An 18,738-nucleotide genomic window follows, 5' to 3' on the forward strand; every position below is an offset into this window, starting at 1 on the left:
GTGGCTCATGACTGTGTTCCTGTACCCTGTGAATGTGGGCACACAAATTTAGAAGGAGCTGCTGTACCATTTCTGGAACCTATTTTTTTCTGTTTCCTCTGATGTGACTGCTCTCAAGGTCAGTAATAAATGTAACTTGGAAGTTCTTGGAAAAAGTATGTACTTCTAACTTCGAAACTTTGACTTGTAAATGTATTTCCTTCAAAGAAAGACGATTGTAAGTAATTCTACTGGTGTGTTTCATTAGTATGTCATCACTATGATAAATTTTAATGTGAATATCACTGAATGAGAACTGCCTGTCCACATCTTTATTTAGTAAAGATACATTCTTCTAAGGAAAACTTGAACTTATACTCAAGCTAAAGGGTCTGTCTGTATTCAGAGTTTGTGTGAGCTGAATTTTTTATGGTTAGTGGGCTTTGCCAGTGAAGGACTGTAACCCTGAGGATCTCAGGAAAATGCTTACCATGGAGGTGGATCAGGATACATGATGTTCACCTGAGAAAGTATATCCAGATAGGAACCAAAATCACAGGCTGGGGGAAACTCCTCTGTGCAGGTGGATCTCAGCTCTGCAGAGGAGCCGCCATGAGAGAAGCCATCTGGAGCTGCAAAACAGGAATTAATATTGGCTGTGCTTCCCCCCCGTGGTGGATTCTCTGTCACTCTTTATCACACTGCCATAAATCAGAAAACAAACCCTTTCTGAGGCAGAGGCATTGTGAATATTTTGGAACAACCAGGTTTCACAGGATATTATTATTTCTTTAAGAGTAAATGAACACCACCTGTAGATGAACTGTGGTGTTTCAGGCTGTGGCACAGGGACTGTACCTTTAGTGCTGCCCTACAAGGTAGATGGAAGTTCCAAAGATTTCTTGTCCCTCAAAGGCTGAAAAGGAGTGCGGGTTCTACCATGTGCAGCTTCAGATGTTTGTGGGGTTACTGAAATTCCCAGGAGTTGCATCCACGGAAAGCTTGTCCATTCTGGGAGGGGTTTAAAAGGAGGGGCAGGTGTTTGATTGCTGAGCAAATGCTGTTCTCAATAAACACAAGAATGGGAAAAGCTGGAAAATAGCAAATAAAAGTCATCCTGCTGCCAGCTCCAGGGATTTCTTAATGCTTCCATGCAAGAGCTTCCCAGCTCCACAAATATTAAGAGTTTAGTGCTGTTTTCTGTGTCAGAGGACAATTAGTGTGTGTGTGTTACCATGTAACGTTTTCACTTGGGTAGTGGGGCACGATTCAGTTTAGGATTATTCTTTTGAATATCTCCCAAAATATGCATTTCTTTTTCCATTTCTCTAGCATTGTTATTTCCAACAAGCAGTTTGAAAATTGTCTTTTCTGGTTTTGTCTGGCTCCAGGCTTTTTCAAGGAGATGAAATTACCAGAGTAGTAGATTTAAATGCAGTGATTAAAGCTTAATAGTCAATATTTTATCATACCAAAATATTGCTGTTCATGGGTCAAACAGTAGCTCCAGTTTGGGTTTAACTATTTAATCCTCAATTTAGCTGCTGAAAATTAGGAAAATTGGTGTCACTGTAATAGTAGACATTAGTTTTTGGATTTTGTTTTTATTTTCCCTCTGTAGGTTGCCATGGAAGTTTGCATTTCAATTCTTTTGGACTCTAAATTTTATTCCTAAAATATAGATGTTATTCACTTATCTGGATAAATATTTCTGGAAAAGCCAAAAAAAATTATTCCTTGCTCCAAGGGGACAAACAAAAGGAGATTTGTTTAGTTTAGACAGAAAAATTCCTGATTCAAATAACTAAATGAAGTTCAGTTGACTTCAATTGATACTTAATTTACCTCAGTGAATACAGGATTTAAGCCAATGCATTTTTATGTGGCTCACTATTATTGTCTTTTCTATATAAAGAAAAACCCCCTCAATGCTATGCACAGAACAGCACCCATAACAAACTGCAGGTAGAGGAGCCTGCTCACAGGGGATGTGGTTGTTGATGCTCCACTATTTATGATTTGAATTTTTACTGTCTGAAGACTTACACAGTAACTTTTTGTAACTGTTTGTTTCCTAAAATAGAAATAATCTTGTGTCATTTCCTTGGCAAAGTGGCTTCTTGTCAGCGAATCCCAAAAGGGCCAAAAACATGACTCTAAAATTAACTCCTTGATATTCCCAAATTCTCTTTAAGGTTTTTTGTTTTGCTTTGGGTTTTTTGGGGTTTTTTTTTTTGGATAGGAGGTAGGAATTGGCACCTTTTTGACTCTCTAATGATGATGACTGTTGTAATGACGCTGGTGTCATCAATGGCACCATTAACGATGGTTTAATGATACTCGGGTGCCCTGCTGTTCTGTTTCTAGGCCGATGTTCACGTGTGCACTCAGACAAACAGCGTTTGCCCAGTGATTGTTGTAGGCTGGTGCACTCTGCTGAAATGGGAACAGCTCTGCCTTTCCAACAAACAGAAATTACAGCAAAGGCTGCACCAAGGCTATAGGAGGATATGAAAATGCAACAGAGGATGAATCTCATCCCATACCAAAGGGAAAGAAGCATTTTAGGAACTGCTGTCAGCACTGGCTGGGTTGTGTTACCCGTTACCAGTCCCAGCACAGAGATGCCATTACACTGCTAAGCTGCCTGGGACTTACTTAGCCCATGATTTAATTTTGTCTTTTCATCCCTTGCACGTGGCCAGGTGATTTTCGCTGCCCTTAGCCCCAGCCTGATCCCCAAGCCAGGCGTTCCCTGGCTGCCGTGCTGCCTTACCATCCGCAGCCTCCCTGCCGAGGTGTGGGTGTCCGAACCTCCCGTCCTTGCGCAGGCTGCCCACCACGATGGTGGCGCAGGACAGGAAGAGCACCAGCCCGATGACCACCCCTGCCACCAGCAGCGGGGACACCAGCAGGTTGGTGTCACTGCCGGGCTCGGCGGGGCTGGGGAAGGCGCTGGAGGCGCTGCTGTGGTTCGAGGCAGCTGCTGAGCAGAGAGAGAGAGAGAAGCGCGTCACTTGTCACACAGAGCCCGCACCGAGGGGCTCCCAGAGCCCCGAGAGAGCCTCAGACACACCCACGGCACCAATTCCTGCTCTTGCGGAAAACCCATTTATTACATCGACTCCTGGGGCTGTCAGGAACTGACTCCGGGGGGAACACTGGCAATCGCCTCCCTGTTATTGGGAATATCCTGCTGGAGCCAGTGGTGTATGAGCCATGATTTTGATGGCTCCTTCCTGCCGAGATTCTTTGTACCGTGAATTGACTGATGCTGAAAAACTGAAGTGCACAAGGAGGAAACCGGAAATTCAAAAGCGTGAGCTCCAAGAGGAAGAGAGGAATTGCCTGTCGTTAGGGGTGTAAGAAGGCTCCAAGGTTTTGGGCAAGAGTGCACCACAGGAGGCTGCTTTTGTGGCACAGGGCTTGCTTTGGTTCATGAGGAGAGTCAGCATCCCAAGAAGTTGATTTGTAGTGTGGGAAGAGACTCGTCCAGAGTGGGATTGTTTGGTTGCAACTGCTTTACCCTGGTAAAAAAAAAAAAAAAAAAAAATCTATAAATGTGTTATTTGAGTTCAATAAAAAATCTGCCTAAAGGAGAGTAACTCCAGTAATATATTGCCAAGCCAAACATCCCTTTGAGACAAGCTGCAGAGAGAATATCTAAAGTTAAACAATAATTTTCCCTTAGAGAATCAACTGATGAAAAATGAATATACATGAGAATTAATTGCCCAGAGATGTATTTATGGGGGATTACACTGCTAATGGAGGGGAGGTAAATGGGAGAAGCTATGGGAAAAAGGATTCAGGATTTTAGCAGGTAGAATCCCTCTCTCACCCAAATTAAAACAAAATCTCCCATTAGCTGGTCAGGATCAGTAAACCAAAATTTTATTGATGTAAAAAAATTGCTGGAGATGCCATATACCTACCCTGGCTGTTGAATCTGGCCTGGATATCTTTTTATATGTGGCTATATGCCAGTTGAACAAATACAGAATTTATTTCCTGCTGAAATCAAGGCTAACAAAATTGACTCTTTTGAGTATTCTGTGAAGTGAGTCTGTGTTTTAGGAAGTGCAGCGCTATTTACAAGGATAGATGTTATCAGAGAGTTCTCAGCAAGGTTCTCTCTGCTCTTTTCCTTTGGGAGACACCACTTGGTGTTTTGCAGTCACAGTAAGTTTAAAAAGAAGACGATGGCTTCAAGCCAGTGTATGTTATCATTGGCTGATGCTTGAGATTGAGACAACCAACTAGAAACATATACATAAACCCAGGGGAATTAGCAAGTAGTGGAGTTTTGTTAATTTTCGGGAAGCACTTGACTGTTGGCTGAGTATCTTTATAAGCATTTAAGACAGACGGCCAAGAAATGTGCTGAGCTTTAAGCAAGTATCTCGTGCCAAAAAAGAAGACTGAATTTTCTGAGAATTAAACTGATGCTGTAGCATTAAATCAAAGGTTATGTACAAGTGTCCTACTTAATACTCAGTGCAGAAAAGTTTTGGGTATGGGATATGTTTGGGGGGTAAGGCCCTTGTGCTAGAACTCAACTTCCTGAAACCTTACAAAATTCTGATCATGTTTCTCATTGGTACATTCTTTCAGCTATCTCTGTTGCTAATGTGTCTGACACACCCTCCCTGGCTTTCCATAGCCTTGTTTTTTCAGATTTTTGCAAATCCTGCCTTTGAGAGATGCAAGTATCACAGCAGTGGCAGGTTAAATTCTGGCTGCAGGGGACTGACACCTGAACTGGAAGTAGTGGCAGGTAATTGATTTGTCATTTCGGCTGGCTTGCAAAGGTAAAAGAAGAATCAACTTTGTTGTCAGCATGATGAGAACATGAGCCTGGGGTGTGAGGTTGCCCCACGCACTGTCAGGCTTGTGGTCATCAATTTAATGTCAAATAGTACGGAAATGGAGTTGGTGATAAACTGCTGCCAAATGAGGAGGAAGCAGGCTGCAGTGAGTGCTTTCAGATCTTTTAAGACTTGGGACAAATTCAAAATGCTCCTCTAAACAGGAAGGGCCTGTCTAAGGATATTTATCCTTTATGTTTTTTCCAGCTGTGTGTGGAAGCCAGCTGGAATATCCATGCTGACTATTTGGGAGATCCCTGTGGTGCCACCCAGTGTGAGCACTGATATTGGGACCTATTTTGCTTTACAGAAGTTTAACAGCTTCAAGTGACTCCATACAGAAACTACTCTCCTGCACTGGTATCGAGGTGGTGTGGTTTAGTTCAAGACATCCCATTTATCTAATGCATTCTCAGGGCTTCCTTGGCTGTCCCAAATCTTGGTTTTTTTGTCTATTGTTTCTCACCAGCATGAATCTTTCTGGGTTTTTTATGCTTTTAATCTAATTGAACCCAGTCCCTCATAAAGACAAGTTATAGTGCAATATTGCTTTTATTAGGAGGAATGAATGAGTCCCCTAACAGAAAATGTACTTGATAAACTTCTCCTGTGGCACTACTTTCAGTTTGACACCGTGAGTCTGAACCTCCAGACTTCACTACTGACTTACTGCTGTGACAAACAGCAGCAGAATGAGATGCAGTGTTGATATAAATTTTTTGGGTTTGAATTTTGTGGGGGAAGAAAAGAGATGTTTATATTACTTTTCGCAAAGAAACACATTATAAATTTTCTTCTCTTATCCAAAACCATCTTCTTTTGATAAACCATGCATTTCTCTATATAAAAATGCTATGGTTTTTCCTTCAGAATAGAAGTATCTGGAAATTTATGTGAAGCCCATAAATACAACACCAGTAACAGAGTGCTAAATTTTGAGGTAAATTGTATCCTTTCCCACGAAACTGCAAATTGTAAACAATACAGACAGAAATATGAATATTTTATATCTAATCCTCTAAATATGAATTATGTTGGATGTACACAGCATGGCTTTTATCCATGATGGGAGCTGTGTAAGTAACAAGAATCAGCACAAATGGCACAGGCTGACAGAACACTGACTTTAGTGTCAGCACCAGTGGAAAACTGCCTGGACTGTCCATTCAGTGCAAGGCAATAAATTAGCATTTTGAAAAATCCCTTAAATATCACAGGATATCATTTTACTCAGTGCTCCTGCATCTCAATGAACCAACTGGAAAGTAACTGAGGGAGGTATAGAACAGCCTGACTTTTTTGGTGCATAATGTTCTGTCTCACTCCTGTTTACCTGTCTTTGAAGGGGCACATCCCTTTCTAACTTGGCCTTAAGTAATGTGGAGGTTTCAGCTGGGTCAGGTCCTGGCAGGGTGAAATGTCCTCATGTGCAGACATGTCCTGGGAGCCTGGTTCACCCAACATCCAGCCCTTTGTTAGGAGTGGCTTCCATCTTCCTCAGTGCCTTTCACCTGCTTGTATCTCAGCTGAGAGAGAAGGGAAGCACCTACACACAAATGAAAGTCTCTTCTCTCCGTACTCAGTTGAGTTTGGTGGTGGTGGTGGTGGGGTCTTGTTTTGTTTCCTTTTGTCCTGAAGGCACATCAGCTCTAGTGAGGCTGCAATGGCCTCTGTAATTGATGGGCTTTGAGATGATTTTAAAGCTGGATCCTGCTAAGATAACCAAATCTCTTCCCCTGGTTTCCAATCTGTCATCTTAATAAAGATGATAATTCATGTTATGACTGGTGGAGAGGATGAGTCATGAACTGGTTTTGTTTCCCAGGCTGAACTGTGCATGACCAGTTCCTGAAGAAATGCTGATGTGTTGTTCTGGAACCATTTTGTGTCTAGAACGATCCACCCCTGCATCCTTGCCAGCCTGGGATTCTCCTTCCTGAGGGCAGGGTGGGCATGGTGCTGACTTGCTGAACTAGAGCTGAAGCACATGGGCAGAACAGGAGTGTTCCTTGTACCCCTGGGTTAGTAAAACTGTTTGGGATGGTGATCCAGCACCTCCCAGTACCCTGAAATACACTGCATTAACACAGGGTGCAGGACTGGAATGGAGTAGAGGGAAGGTGAGTTTAGGATGGTGCATAGCACCCTTTGTAATCCTTTGGTATTTATAGAATTGCAACACAGCATCTCAAACACTGAAAGCACATTTCTGATATCTGTACTTTTTCAGTCCCTTGGATTATACAGTCCCTTTATCCAGGGAAGGTGAGTGACAGATGTCAGGAAGGAGCTGGGAGCACATGGATACACTGAATCAGTGGAATGATCCAAGATTTTGTTGTTTCTGCTGTTGTGAGTACCTGTTTGAAGATGGTTTGGTCTGGCCAAGGGTGACCAACTAGATCCTGCCCTTGTTGCTGCCCTGGGAATAAATCTCTGGAAATCAGCAGGAATTGCACTGCTTGTTTCTGTCACACAGAAAAGGAGTAAGGGAGGTGTAGCACAAAAACAAGCTGGAAGAGGGTTCGGATGACAGGAGCATCACTGCAGCCAGGAGAGAGGGATGTTACTCAGGCCATTGAACACAAGGGCCCTTAATTTTAAGGAGCTGAACCTTAAAATTATCTAAAAGTAAATGTCTCTATTGGGTTCAAAGCTATTCCATTGGATCCTGAGGAAGGCTGAAACTTCACTTAGGCTTGATAAATGCCAGGGTGTCATTGGCCTATGGGACTGAAAGGAAGCAATGAGGATGCTGAGAACAGGGCAGGCTATTTGTCCTTTTGTGTTTCTCTTATTCTCTTGTAGAAGAGTTGAGCAAATGAATGGATGACCAGATCAGTCTTGGAAATGCCCTCTCTATAAAGCAGTTTTACACCAGCCAGACAAATAGTGTGGGAAAAGGAATTTGCAGTTCCAGGAGGCCCAGGAGCATGTTTGGTTCTCTCAGAGTTCTCCTGTTCTTTAGGCTTTTCTGATTTCCACACAGAAATTAAACTGCCTCTTAAGCTACAACTGATGTTCAATGATAACTCTACAGGGAGTGTTTCCAACTTCTACCTCTTATCTTCTTATCTTCTGGAACTGACACTTAGTAATTTTTTGACAAAGTCAATGAATAAATAAATTTTTGCTGTCAGCTGCTGCACCAGTGACATTTTAACAGTTCCCAAAACAAATGATATTCATTATTATTTCTAAATTTGAGGTAAATCTTCCTATACAAATGGTTAACTAATCTTGCCTGTTCATTGCTGCTGTGGGAGATACCTCAGCATAATCCAAACCTGCATGAATGCCATTGACCAGGCAGGACCTGTGAATTCGGACTCAGTTTCTCTGCAGCTCTCTGCAGCTCAAAGTCTCTTTGAACTTTTTTACTGCATATATACATTCTAACCAGAATTAAAAATTTTCACTGATTAATAGTTAAAAATCAAAACCTTATTCAGACCTGAGACTGTGTGCTAGGGATGGTTCAGTATTATCTGATGTCCACAGCTGAAAGGGAACGTGGGACATCCTTCCAGGTACAAAAGCTGCCCATGACCTTGAGCAGCTCATGCAAGGCAGAGAGGGTGGCCTTTCCTCTGAGATAGCAAACTCGGCCTTTTTATCATGTCTGCTGCCTACCAGATAATGACTTTCTCTCTTCTTGCATTGACATCCTTATTATAGAGCCAGAATGAGGAAGATTGGATCACCAGCAGCCTGCAAATTGAGAATGTCAGAAGCAAAGAGAATGTGGCTGCAGAAGGGCTCAGGAAATAAATCTTTTCAGCTGCTGTGGCTTTGGGGTATTATGCTGATGTCACAGCAGCTTGTATAGGTGCTGTTTCAAATTAACAGGAAAAATCTTCCAATTTTCAGATCCATGGTCCATTTTATCAACATGATAAATACCACTGCAGGGAAACAAATCAGTCTGGAAGTATAACAGCCCACTTGCTGATGGACAAGGAATATTTTTCCCCTATTTTCTCATATTCAAACAACTTGGAACTAGAAGCAGGACCCAAAGCTATTACTTTTCCCAGAAACTCTGTATTAGGGTTTGGAAATGAGTATGATGAGGATTCTCTTTTTTTCCATTAAAGTTAAGTTACCTTCATAAGCTCAGATCCAACCTAGCTTGGTAGTGACTTGAATAGGGCAAACCCTATAATTTTGGGGGTTTTTATTGTGAGAAACTCTGCTTTTTTTGGCACACAACTTTCTCATGTAAAACTTTGAAAAAAATGTTGCACTATAGTAATATTTCTTAAGGTCATAAAAATATAATGGGCAAATTATTTTATATTTTACCTTATCAGTCTGCTTGAACTGTGATCTAGATGTCTCGTGTCTTGTCTTTAGGAGACTGAGCTCTGTCTGAGCTGTATTTAATGTAACCTAAAGAGGGGAGGTGGCAGCTCACGGAACACAGAGCCCAGGCAGGAAACACAATCTGTACTGGGGCAACAAAAAACCAGCCCCAAACCAGAAATCCAAAACCTTCCACAGAGAGGTTCCTTTCCTTGCAAACTTTCCTCTCAAGCTCCACAGAGGAAATGGGAAGGACTGATGAAATTCTTGCTGGCTTGAACAGTCACAACTGGTGAGCACCTGATTTGTACACTGTATGTATTAATGAATCTCTAAATCAGTTATCCACTTCTGATTGCTATTAAACTGGCTCACATTTATGATACTTTTTAAATGATGGAGTTTTGTATTTTCCTGGTGTTGCACTGAACTGTTCAAATGTCTCTATTCGTCATCATCTTTAGCAATCCTTACCCTGCTCACAGGATTCAAAACTCTATAATGAAGATCCGTCTGCAACTAAATTTTGAGGTTGAGCTGAGCTTCAGGAACCAGATCCCATAGTGCACACACCCCTAGTGCTCCTTCTATACACACCCCTAGTGCTCCTTCTATACACACCCCTACTGCTTCTTCTACAGTGCTTGTGCCATTGTGCTGCTTCTTATTTAGGGTTTTTCTTATCAAAATTAACCCCATTTCTTTTTCCAGCCTCCTTGCCAGTCTTCAGTGAGAGTAATCTACCGAAAAAGCACATAGAGGAACAAACTGATTTTTACTGCTTAGAAAAGAATGATGACTGAAATACTGATCCAGGTAGTTGTGTATGGAACAGGGTGCTGAGATAGAAAGCAGTTAACAAGTGCTGGGATCCCCAGATCTTCCTTTAGGAGGTGGTATCCCATGTGATCTATCTTGGCCTGTCTTTCAAGGTGAAATGAATTTTTAAAAATAATTAAAATGGTTTGCAGTGGTGTTCTGTACTCCCACATGAATCATGGTGATGGTGTTGCAGAGTACACAAAGCCTCGAGTACATTATCATTTGTATCTGTGAAAGCTCCAGCAGTATCTGCCTGCATAAATCAAGGGGTTTTCTCATCCCGTTAAAAAATGATTTAATTCCTTCAGACTTCATCTGAACAGAACTAGGACTTCTGCTTAGACAGATGCAGGAATGTCAATAATGGCAAGTCAGATATTGAGTCTGGAGACAATTTCAATCACCTGGGGTTTTTGTTGCTAAAGGAGCTGCTGAAGTACAAGGACACAGAAAGATCTGTAGAAATTAAACACTGAAACATTACTATTCAGCAGCCTGGGGGGGAAATCCCTACTGCTCACTGTAAAAGACACATTTGGCGAAAAGATGGGTAACTGGGAGTGCAGGACTGGCCACACGGCCAAAGGCCATTCCCTGGATCTCTGGGCAGCGTCCAGGGGTGTTGGATGCACATCCTGCACTGTGCCCTGCCTGCGGCCGGCAGGGCTGAGGCCGGCTGACCGAGGAGAGGAGACTCATCCCCGAAGGGCTGCGAAAGCTGACGGGCACTGGAGCTCCTCCTGGGGCAGCAGAACATTCTGCTGCCTTGCACACAGAGCTCCTCTTACAGGTTCCACACGGTTCCTTCTCTAAATAACGTAATGTTGGTTGCTTTTCATTTGAGGTGGCAGAGGAAAGACTTTAAAACCAACCAAACAACTCCCCCTAAACCAAGCATGTCCTTTAGGAAAGGACATTCATTCACCTCTCGATATAGAGTGCAGTGTGGATATGTGAGTACTTAACACAGAAAAAACAGTTCCCACTTTGAGGCCTGTTTCAGCATGGGGTTACCATCCATATCTGCATCATCTCCAGCAGCTCCACGTGTGCTGGGGAGTCAGAAGGGCTCTGAGCTGTCTCCAGGCAGAAGACACACTGAGAAGGACTGAGGCTTACAGATACCCTGAGAATCACCTGTGCTTGCTGCACCATTTCCTCTCCAGGCAGTTGACAGTCTAGGCTGTAGGTATTCCTCCCTGTTCTTAAAAGGAAGCTATTTATTATTTTCAAAGATGATTTAAACAAGGGAATATTTCTAAAGGAACAGGAGTTGCAGTGTTCACTGCTCTGCATTGCCACCCAGTGAGATTGAGAGAGAGTAGTAATTGAGGGATGCAGAGTCAGGCTGGAGCAAGAACTTGGGCTTTCTCTGTGAGTACACTGTTCTGAAGATTATACTCAATTTAAATAATTATATGTTATGGGAAAGTTGATTAAATTTTGAATCCAAAGGATTTATTAATCCCTTTGTAATGAATTTGTGCTGCACATAGATGAGAACCCCTGTGATGCCCTCGGAGCACCCTGGACAATGCCTTGACCTGGAACATGGGCTGGGTTTAAGGCCGGCTGGGTTTTGTGGCCTTTTGAACAAAAGGGACCAGAAAATGGTTCAGTCCCAGAAAATAAGTGTGCCCAGCAGGGGTAGTTCTAATAAAACTGCCGAAATGAAAGCTCTTGTAGGGATACTGCCTGGAAGTATCCAGGGATACCATCCAGCTTCCACCTTCTTGAAGTTCACTCTGTGTTAAAGGTCACTGATTGCTGCTTTCTATTAATATTCACAGTGGTGGAAATGTGTCTGTTAAATTGCTCCCATTTACCCACTGCAAAAAAAAAAAAGAGAATTTTTGAACAAAGCTATGGGATTCTTGGTAGAGAAACTGGTATGTAGGCTGATATGATGTCCTCTTCTATTCCCTTTCAAGTCCATGGGTAGACACATGGAGAAAGAAACAGCTTTGTAATAGAAAAGGAAATAATTTCTGTCCCTGGTTGTCCTGATCACACACGACTGCAAAGGGATTTTAATCTACATGCCTGCTAACAGCAAGGGTTTTTACATTGTGGATTAACAACTTTTTAAAAAATCACAAAAAACCCTGGAACCCCTTCAGTTTCCTCTCACCTGCCTATATTATTCATTTTAATTGTGTGCTATAGGTCAGGGTTACCTTGTTAGGTGCTTAATGAGGCTGAGAGCACTCACATGGTGTGGCCGGTTGAGGAGTTCTACCCAAATTACTTAAACATTCTTCTTCCCTGCCTGAAGGCAATCTTGCATTACAGGAGAATCAGAATGTCCTTCAATATGAGGGCAATCTAAAGAGTTCACAGCAGAATTTACCACCATCTCAAAGGGATTTATAAACTTAGATTTGTAAATTGTATTCTCCCTCTCATAGGGGATTCAGTTGCTGGATATGCTGCTGTTTGGTTCTGGTGTGAATGAATGAACCTCTTCAGTTTCTGGTCCATGAACAATCAGATTAAGAGGCATTCAGATTAAAAACAAGATGAAATTTTCTATTCTTTGCATTAGTAGACAAATAATTTTTTTGTGAAGAAACTGACAGCATGAAAATAGCTCCTATTTTATAGGACACTGCAGAAACACAGGTGTGTGAGCTGCAGAAAAGCAAGAGCTGTTCTGAAAAAGGCTTGTTCATGGAAGTGATGGAGCACTGAAAGGAATAAAAGGGGGAAAATGGTGCTCCAGGGTTACCAGAGCACTATCAAGTCCATGCACAGTGGGATATGTGCTGTGCTGGACACTGTCTCCAGAATGACCTTGCAGGAAAAGATTTGGGGAAAATCCTGTCCAACAGCAGTGGAATCCCAGGGCTTTGAACAGCAGGAAGGACCTGGGCCTGTGCAAAGGAGCTGTGGCTCCAAGAACAACAGCCATGATCCAATCCCAAGGCAGGAATTCACTTTAGCCCAGTGGTCTCAGAGGTCCCCTGAGCAGAGGCTGGTGGGAATGGCTGAAATCCGAGGCCTCCAGCAGATCACCAGTGAGTTAGTGTTGGCTGAACTAGAGAGCCAAGAAATGCTGAGACACTGTGGGAGCCTTGGACCTCAGCTGCTGAAAGCACGAGCAGTGCAATGACAGATTGCTGAGACTGCAACAAAAGTCAGAGTAGAAAAGGTGGCTGCTTTCTCTTCAGAGCTCTTGTGCTTTAATGCCAGCATGGACTCCTGGTGGGTATCGTAACTGGAAAGTGCAAGAGTAAAAATGCTGAGATGAGCCTCATATTAATTATTAAAAAGCCGACAGTCAGCGTGGATGTGCTGTGGAGAAGATGTGAATTTAGGATTACCTGTTGCCTCAAAGCAATGTTTAAATCTGTGCTACCTCTGAGAAGTAGCTCTTCACATCCTGCTCCAAAGTTATAAACCCATGAACTTCACAGCGTATCCTAAATATAATGGTACTGGCAAAATGCCTGGTTAGAATGGCAATGGGACATGGATACTTTTTTGATTGTTTTAATTATTTATGTTTTTTAAAAAATCCAAAGTGCCCACTGTCCTGAAGCTTGAGGAAAACCATGAGGATAGGAAAGGCTTCAAATCTCTGCATGTATCAAACAGTTCCTTTAACTCCTCATTCTTGTCCTGTGCATCACGAGGTTCTTTTGAGGGGTCCCAGTCGAGGGTGGAGGTGGTGTCTTTGAACTGCACTAGAGATGTGTGTTCCTGAGCTGGGCAAGGGAGAGCTCCTGCCTTCCACTGCAAGCTGGAAAGGGAATGTGATTTGCAGTTAGGTGTTTATGGTTTGATGGCTTCTCTGGGTCACTTTTTTGTTTCTTTGTGTATGGTTTTGGTTTCTCTTTGTTGGGGTTGGTTTGTTTTAAGCTTATTTTAGCTGCTGAAGATAAAGGACAGACTGCAATTCTTAATCAAGGAAGGTATGAACTCTCTGCAACAATAAAATCCTGTTTGAACTCCTGCTGCCTTCTGGATGGCTCCTGCATTGGTATTAATTGGAGAAATGTGCTAGAAATTTTAACAAGGGTAATCACTGTGCTTTATGGGGCTACATTTACAGCTTTGGACTGTTCAGCCAGTGCATGCTGACCTTCTGCAATTTGTTCTGAATAGCACTTAGTGCAGGGACTTTCACCCTGATCTCCCTTGTGCTGACAGCACATTATACAAGAAATATCCTGCTGCTTGGATTATTACAATAATTGATGGATCCATATTTACTGTGTCATTTGTTAATACTATCCTGTTAAGGCCTTCTGGGAATGAGATCACAGATTTTTCTGAGTAGCAGCTGCTGTAGAGTTTCCTGAACCACCAGATTTTCTGGCTGGGCCAAGGAAGGCAGGGCTGAGGATACAAACAGGTGGCCTGGTTGCAACAATATGAGCTGACAATACCTGAGCCTGCAGCCGTGGGAAGGTGTGGGCAGCCTTGGTGATTCAGGAAGTGCCAAGGGTGTCAGTGAGCTCTGTGGTTCAGAAAGGAAACTCACTGCTCCTGCTCCCCTCCTGTGTCCCTTGGTGATAAGAGCCTGAAGAGAGGTTGGAGATAGCCCAACAAGGTGTATGTTTATTCCCCATGTTGCCCTTTATCAGTGTTTGATTGCCCAAAAGCTCTGCAATGAGAACCATATACAGATCACCCCTAGAAAACCACTGTGACTGGGAAAAAAAGTAATGAACAGCAACTAATGCATTAATTTACAACATTTGTCAAGGTGATTTCTGACTGAATTATGGTTCTGTTTCCTCTGATTAAATTAGCACAAGATTTCTTCTTTTATTCTTTCCCTGACCTTGGGGTGGATATCCCTGATGAAGCACAGGTTCCCTGCAATGTCTTTTGCAATATTACTTCTCTCCCAAAACAAGTCCTCCTCACCAGCAGCTCCTGAGTCCTTACAGGAGGGATCAATACAGTGTCCAGTCAAATTATCTGGTGCACAGGCTCAGTTATCTGCTCATGTCTCAGTTATTCCCAGAGATGAAATTAAAAAGCAGCAGCCACTTCACTGAGGAAGGGTTCCAAAGGAGCAGGGTGTCCTCAAGATGAGTTGGGGGAATGCTGGTCCTGGGGCAGGCAGTGTAGGTGCAGAATGATCATGGTATGAGACCAGATTAATTACTCATCCATGCATGCATCTGTGAGTCAGGAACACATCTTTAATCATTATTTGCCAGCTTATTTAACTAGATTTGAATCATAACTTTTTGTTATGGTTGCATTTTTTTCAGTAAAGTTTTAATCTTTCTTGGAATTTTGGAAAATTGTTTTTGATCTCAGTAGTAATATTTTTTTCCTAAACTTTAAAGGCATCTTTAAGTAGAGAAATCTAATTTAAAGGTTTTATTTACTCTATAAACACTGTCCTTTGGGTTCTGACTCAAGGTAATTCAATATGAGCACATGAAACCCATCTCTGTCTCCTACAAATGTGTATAGATCTATATTATCACAAATAGTTGCTGTGCTATGATCCTAAATCAAGATTAATACAAACTCAGTTTGCCTAATGTCAGCCTTAATCTTGGCTTTAATGAAGAGCTCTTCTCATTCTTGTTGGCAATTTCTACTGATAAAATTAAGCTTTTTTTTTTTCACTGTGACTTAGACAAATTCAAGTTTCCATAATGTGGTAGGAGAGATGCTGACTTTAAGGCTTGTTTAATTTCCATTTGTTGGGTGCCAGTTTGCCTGTGCCTCATAACTGTGGGGGAGAGGGAGGGGCTGCTGCCCCAGCTCTTCCCTCTGCCAGGACAAAGCCATCCTGGAGGAGTGTGCTGGGAGCAGAGGTGTCCCCGCAGAGCTCTGGGGCTCCAGGTGCCCCTTTTCCTGAGGAACATGGAGTAGAGTGGCTCCCTGTATAACCAGTCAAATGGCTTCTGCTGGGTTCCAGGAGGAAAAATCTGTGTGCTTATTTTGCATTGTGTCAGCTCTCCTGTTCAACAGTTCCCCCCACAGCGGGAGGAGGTGGCCCTTGCTGGGCTTTGCAGTGCAAGGCACAGCCACACGACAGGAATTTAACACCTGCATAGCCAACAGGGTTTGTTCTGTCCTAGCAGAACAGAGGATGTATCAGGAACTTGGCATCCAAGTGCTCTCTCCTTTTCAGAAGGAAGGGATGATATCAGTGCCCAGGAGCAGCCCAGCACCAACCCACCTGTGAGGATGTTTAGCTCACGAGACAAGGCAGTTGCTCAAGCACCAAACCATAACCCAAATGTGCAGGATTTTAGCACATGGAGACTTTTTTTGGCTTGTTCTCTCCTGAAATCCCACGCTGGCCTCAGTTAGGATGCAGCGTGGTGAGGACAGGCTGCTGTGCAGGGGCTGGCAGGGCTGCAGGGACAATGGGACACTGGTGGCACCATCAACAGCACCCCCACGTGTGTGAGTGGAGCTCTGACTGGAGACATTTCTGAGGGATTCCCCTTTTGGCTGTTGACTTAATTCTGCCCTTCCCTGAATTCCCTTGTGATTTAATTTAAATCCCCGTGGCCCTTTCTGTGGCACATGATCTTTGTCATGCTCTCTGTTCAGTCACATCCTATTTTTGCACATTTCTCCTGCACTTGCTGTGACCTGTGAAGAGGGAAGAATTACCAGCACACTGTTTCCTTAAGCTGAGCAATTACTTTGAATGAATATTACATGGGTTATGTGAAGATAGAAAGTGGAAATAAAGAGACTTGCTATGGAAACAGGTTTTTTTTTTTTCACTTTTCTTTTTTTGATGCTTTCATCTCTTCTGCAGTGGGGATTACTGTGCTATTTATTCTGTATGGTGAAAATATGACAGTTATGTCTGTTATATTTTTCATATTTTTCTTTATATTCCTTAGAAAGTGAGAAATGTAAATGACATTCCTGTACTATCTTCGGGTATTTTGTTTTTATTCTGATGATGTCTCCTTTCTCCAGGCAACAAAAATTAAGATGTTGCATTATGCCTGTCTCATTCATGCATTTTTTTTCAGGTGAACTGTCTGTCCTTCTTGTTAGCTCCTGTTCCACAGAGTATTTCGGGAATGGGGGTTCTGTAGAACTTTGCCAAGCCCTGCTGCCTACTGTCTCCAGTGTAGTGTTTAAAGCAAGAAAACTTTTAAAGCCCAGCAGAAGCTTGTGGACTGACCTCTCTGTATCTTATTAAAGTGATTAATTTGCCTTATATTTTCATTGACTGATCTCTGTGTTTCTGCACCACTTATTCACTTCTACATGTTTGTGCTGTGCCATATAAAACATTCCCAGTACTGAGTATCAGGATTCCTTCAGCAAAGTATGTGTGCAAAAGCTACCTGACAAGCTCAGGGAACCACACTTTATCCTCTTGGTATTAAACGAGTTATAAAACAGGAAGGACAAATGCATCTCTGCACTGCTGACACTGAGCCAGCAGTTTCAGTCTGAGAGGAGGAGGGAGAACAGTGATATTTGTAATCCCCTGGTAAATGCAAATCAAGTTCTGTGTCTCTTTCTTTGGGAGATTGCTTCCCTGAGTCACTGGGGTTCATTTACATTCGGGTGACATCTACAACAATTTTGCCAACACAGCTTATTACTGCAAACATTGTGTCATTTCTGACATTTCTCTTTGCTGGAGAATCCCCAGAATGGCTCTGTTTGCTCTTGGTGGCAGACGTGGAGTCACACAGAAAGCGGTGCCAGCCTCAACCACTCCCGCCTCCCGCCGAGCACCGTTCTCTGAGTTCTGCCTCCGCAACTCTTTATGGCCAGGGTGGGAACAGAAACCTTTCCCAAAGCCATCTTACTCTGGAAGCAGGATCAGCACCTGGATCTGGCTCCTGGAGCAGACATGGGGCAGGTCCCAGGCCATGTTTCTGGAGCAGAGGCACAAACACATCACCACGATGTGGTGGCAGAGCTCCCTACAAGCACCAAGCAGCTCCAAGCCCAAACAGGAATTCAGATTAATCCAGCACTCCTGGGGCCAGACAACTGAATCCATGGAAAAGAAAGGTTATCACCCCTGTAGCTGCAGTGAAAGGATGCTGAATTCCCAGCAAAGGCTCCTTTTCCAGTCTAACTCACAAGTGCATGTTACAAAGGTGGGGAAGGGGTCAGTGCCAGGAGCGTTATCTAAGTTAGACCCTCAGCTCTTTGGTCCTCCTTTGCCATATCCCTGCTTTGTGCATTTCCCTGGCTCTCCCATGCAGAAGGATTGAGGCAGTTACTTCTACTTCTCTCCTCAGAGAGTGTCATCAGGGTTTCTTTCATTTATAAACATCATTTACAGGTTCTGTGAATTACTGTTGTTAATGCGAGCGACCAATGATGCTTAGTAAGAGACATCAGAATATTTCCTTGTCTACCATTCCATATACTTTTCTCCTGCCCTGCTTATGTATTTATATGTAATATGCATTTATTTGTCACTCCCCTCTGGGGAACAAAGCCTGGCAGCTACAAACATTTCTCTTGCAATGATAGGAACAAGCCTCTTCCAGAAGCCACTCAGATGAAACCAGCCACATTAATTCAGTTATGACTCAGGGCAGGTTTGAATTTAGGATTTCAAGGAGGTGTTATGCCCCCTGGCCCTGCTGGCTGTTTTCTATTCACTCTATTCACTCTGTATTTTTCATCTTATTCTCAGTTCAATGACAGCGTACAATGTTTTCCACTAACTCATATTTTGTAAAGATAATGTGCCAAAACCTGGAATCTAGTATTTATTTATAAGAGGCTGAAGTTGGGCCTCAGTTCAGGAAGGTGCTTATTTGCGTAGTTTATGCTCTGTAAATGCATC

The 18,738-nt window shown here is 42.9% G+C and overlaps 1 protein-coding gene across 1 annotated transcript in view; it reads right to left on the reverse strand.

The window, feature by feature from the left end:
- BEAN1 (brain expressed associated with NEDD4 1) overlaps window positions 1-18,738 on the reverse strand; it is a gene marked incomplete at both ends in the record, with an annotated part of 49,982 nt that overhangs the window by 8,293 nt on the left and 22,951 nt on the right. The window contains 2 exons of the mRNA XM_082290104.1: window positions 470-611; window positions 2,756-2,965. Coding sequence (XP_082146230.1) covers window positions 470-611; window positions 2,756-2,965 — 352 coding nt within the window. The remainder of the gene's footprint in view (window positions 1-469; window positions 612-2,755; window positions 2,966-18,738) is intronic.

Source organism: Coloeus monedula (genome assembly GCF_965178545.1).
Source record: "Coloeus monedula genome assembly, chromosome: 13".
In the NCBI taxonomy this organism is placed as follows: Eukaryota; Metazoa; Chordata; class Aves; order Passeriformes; family Corvidae; genus Coloeus; species Coloeus monedula.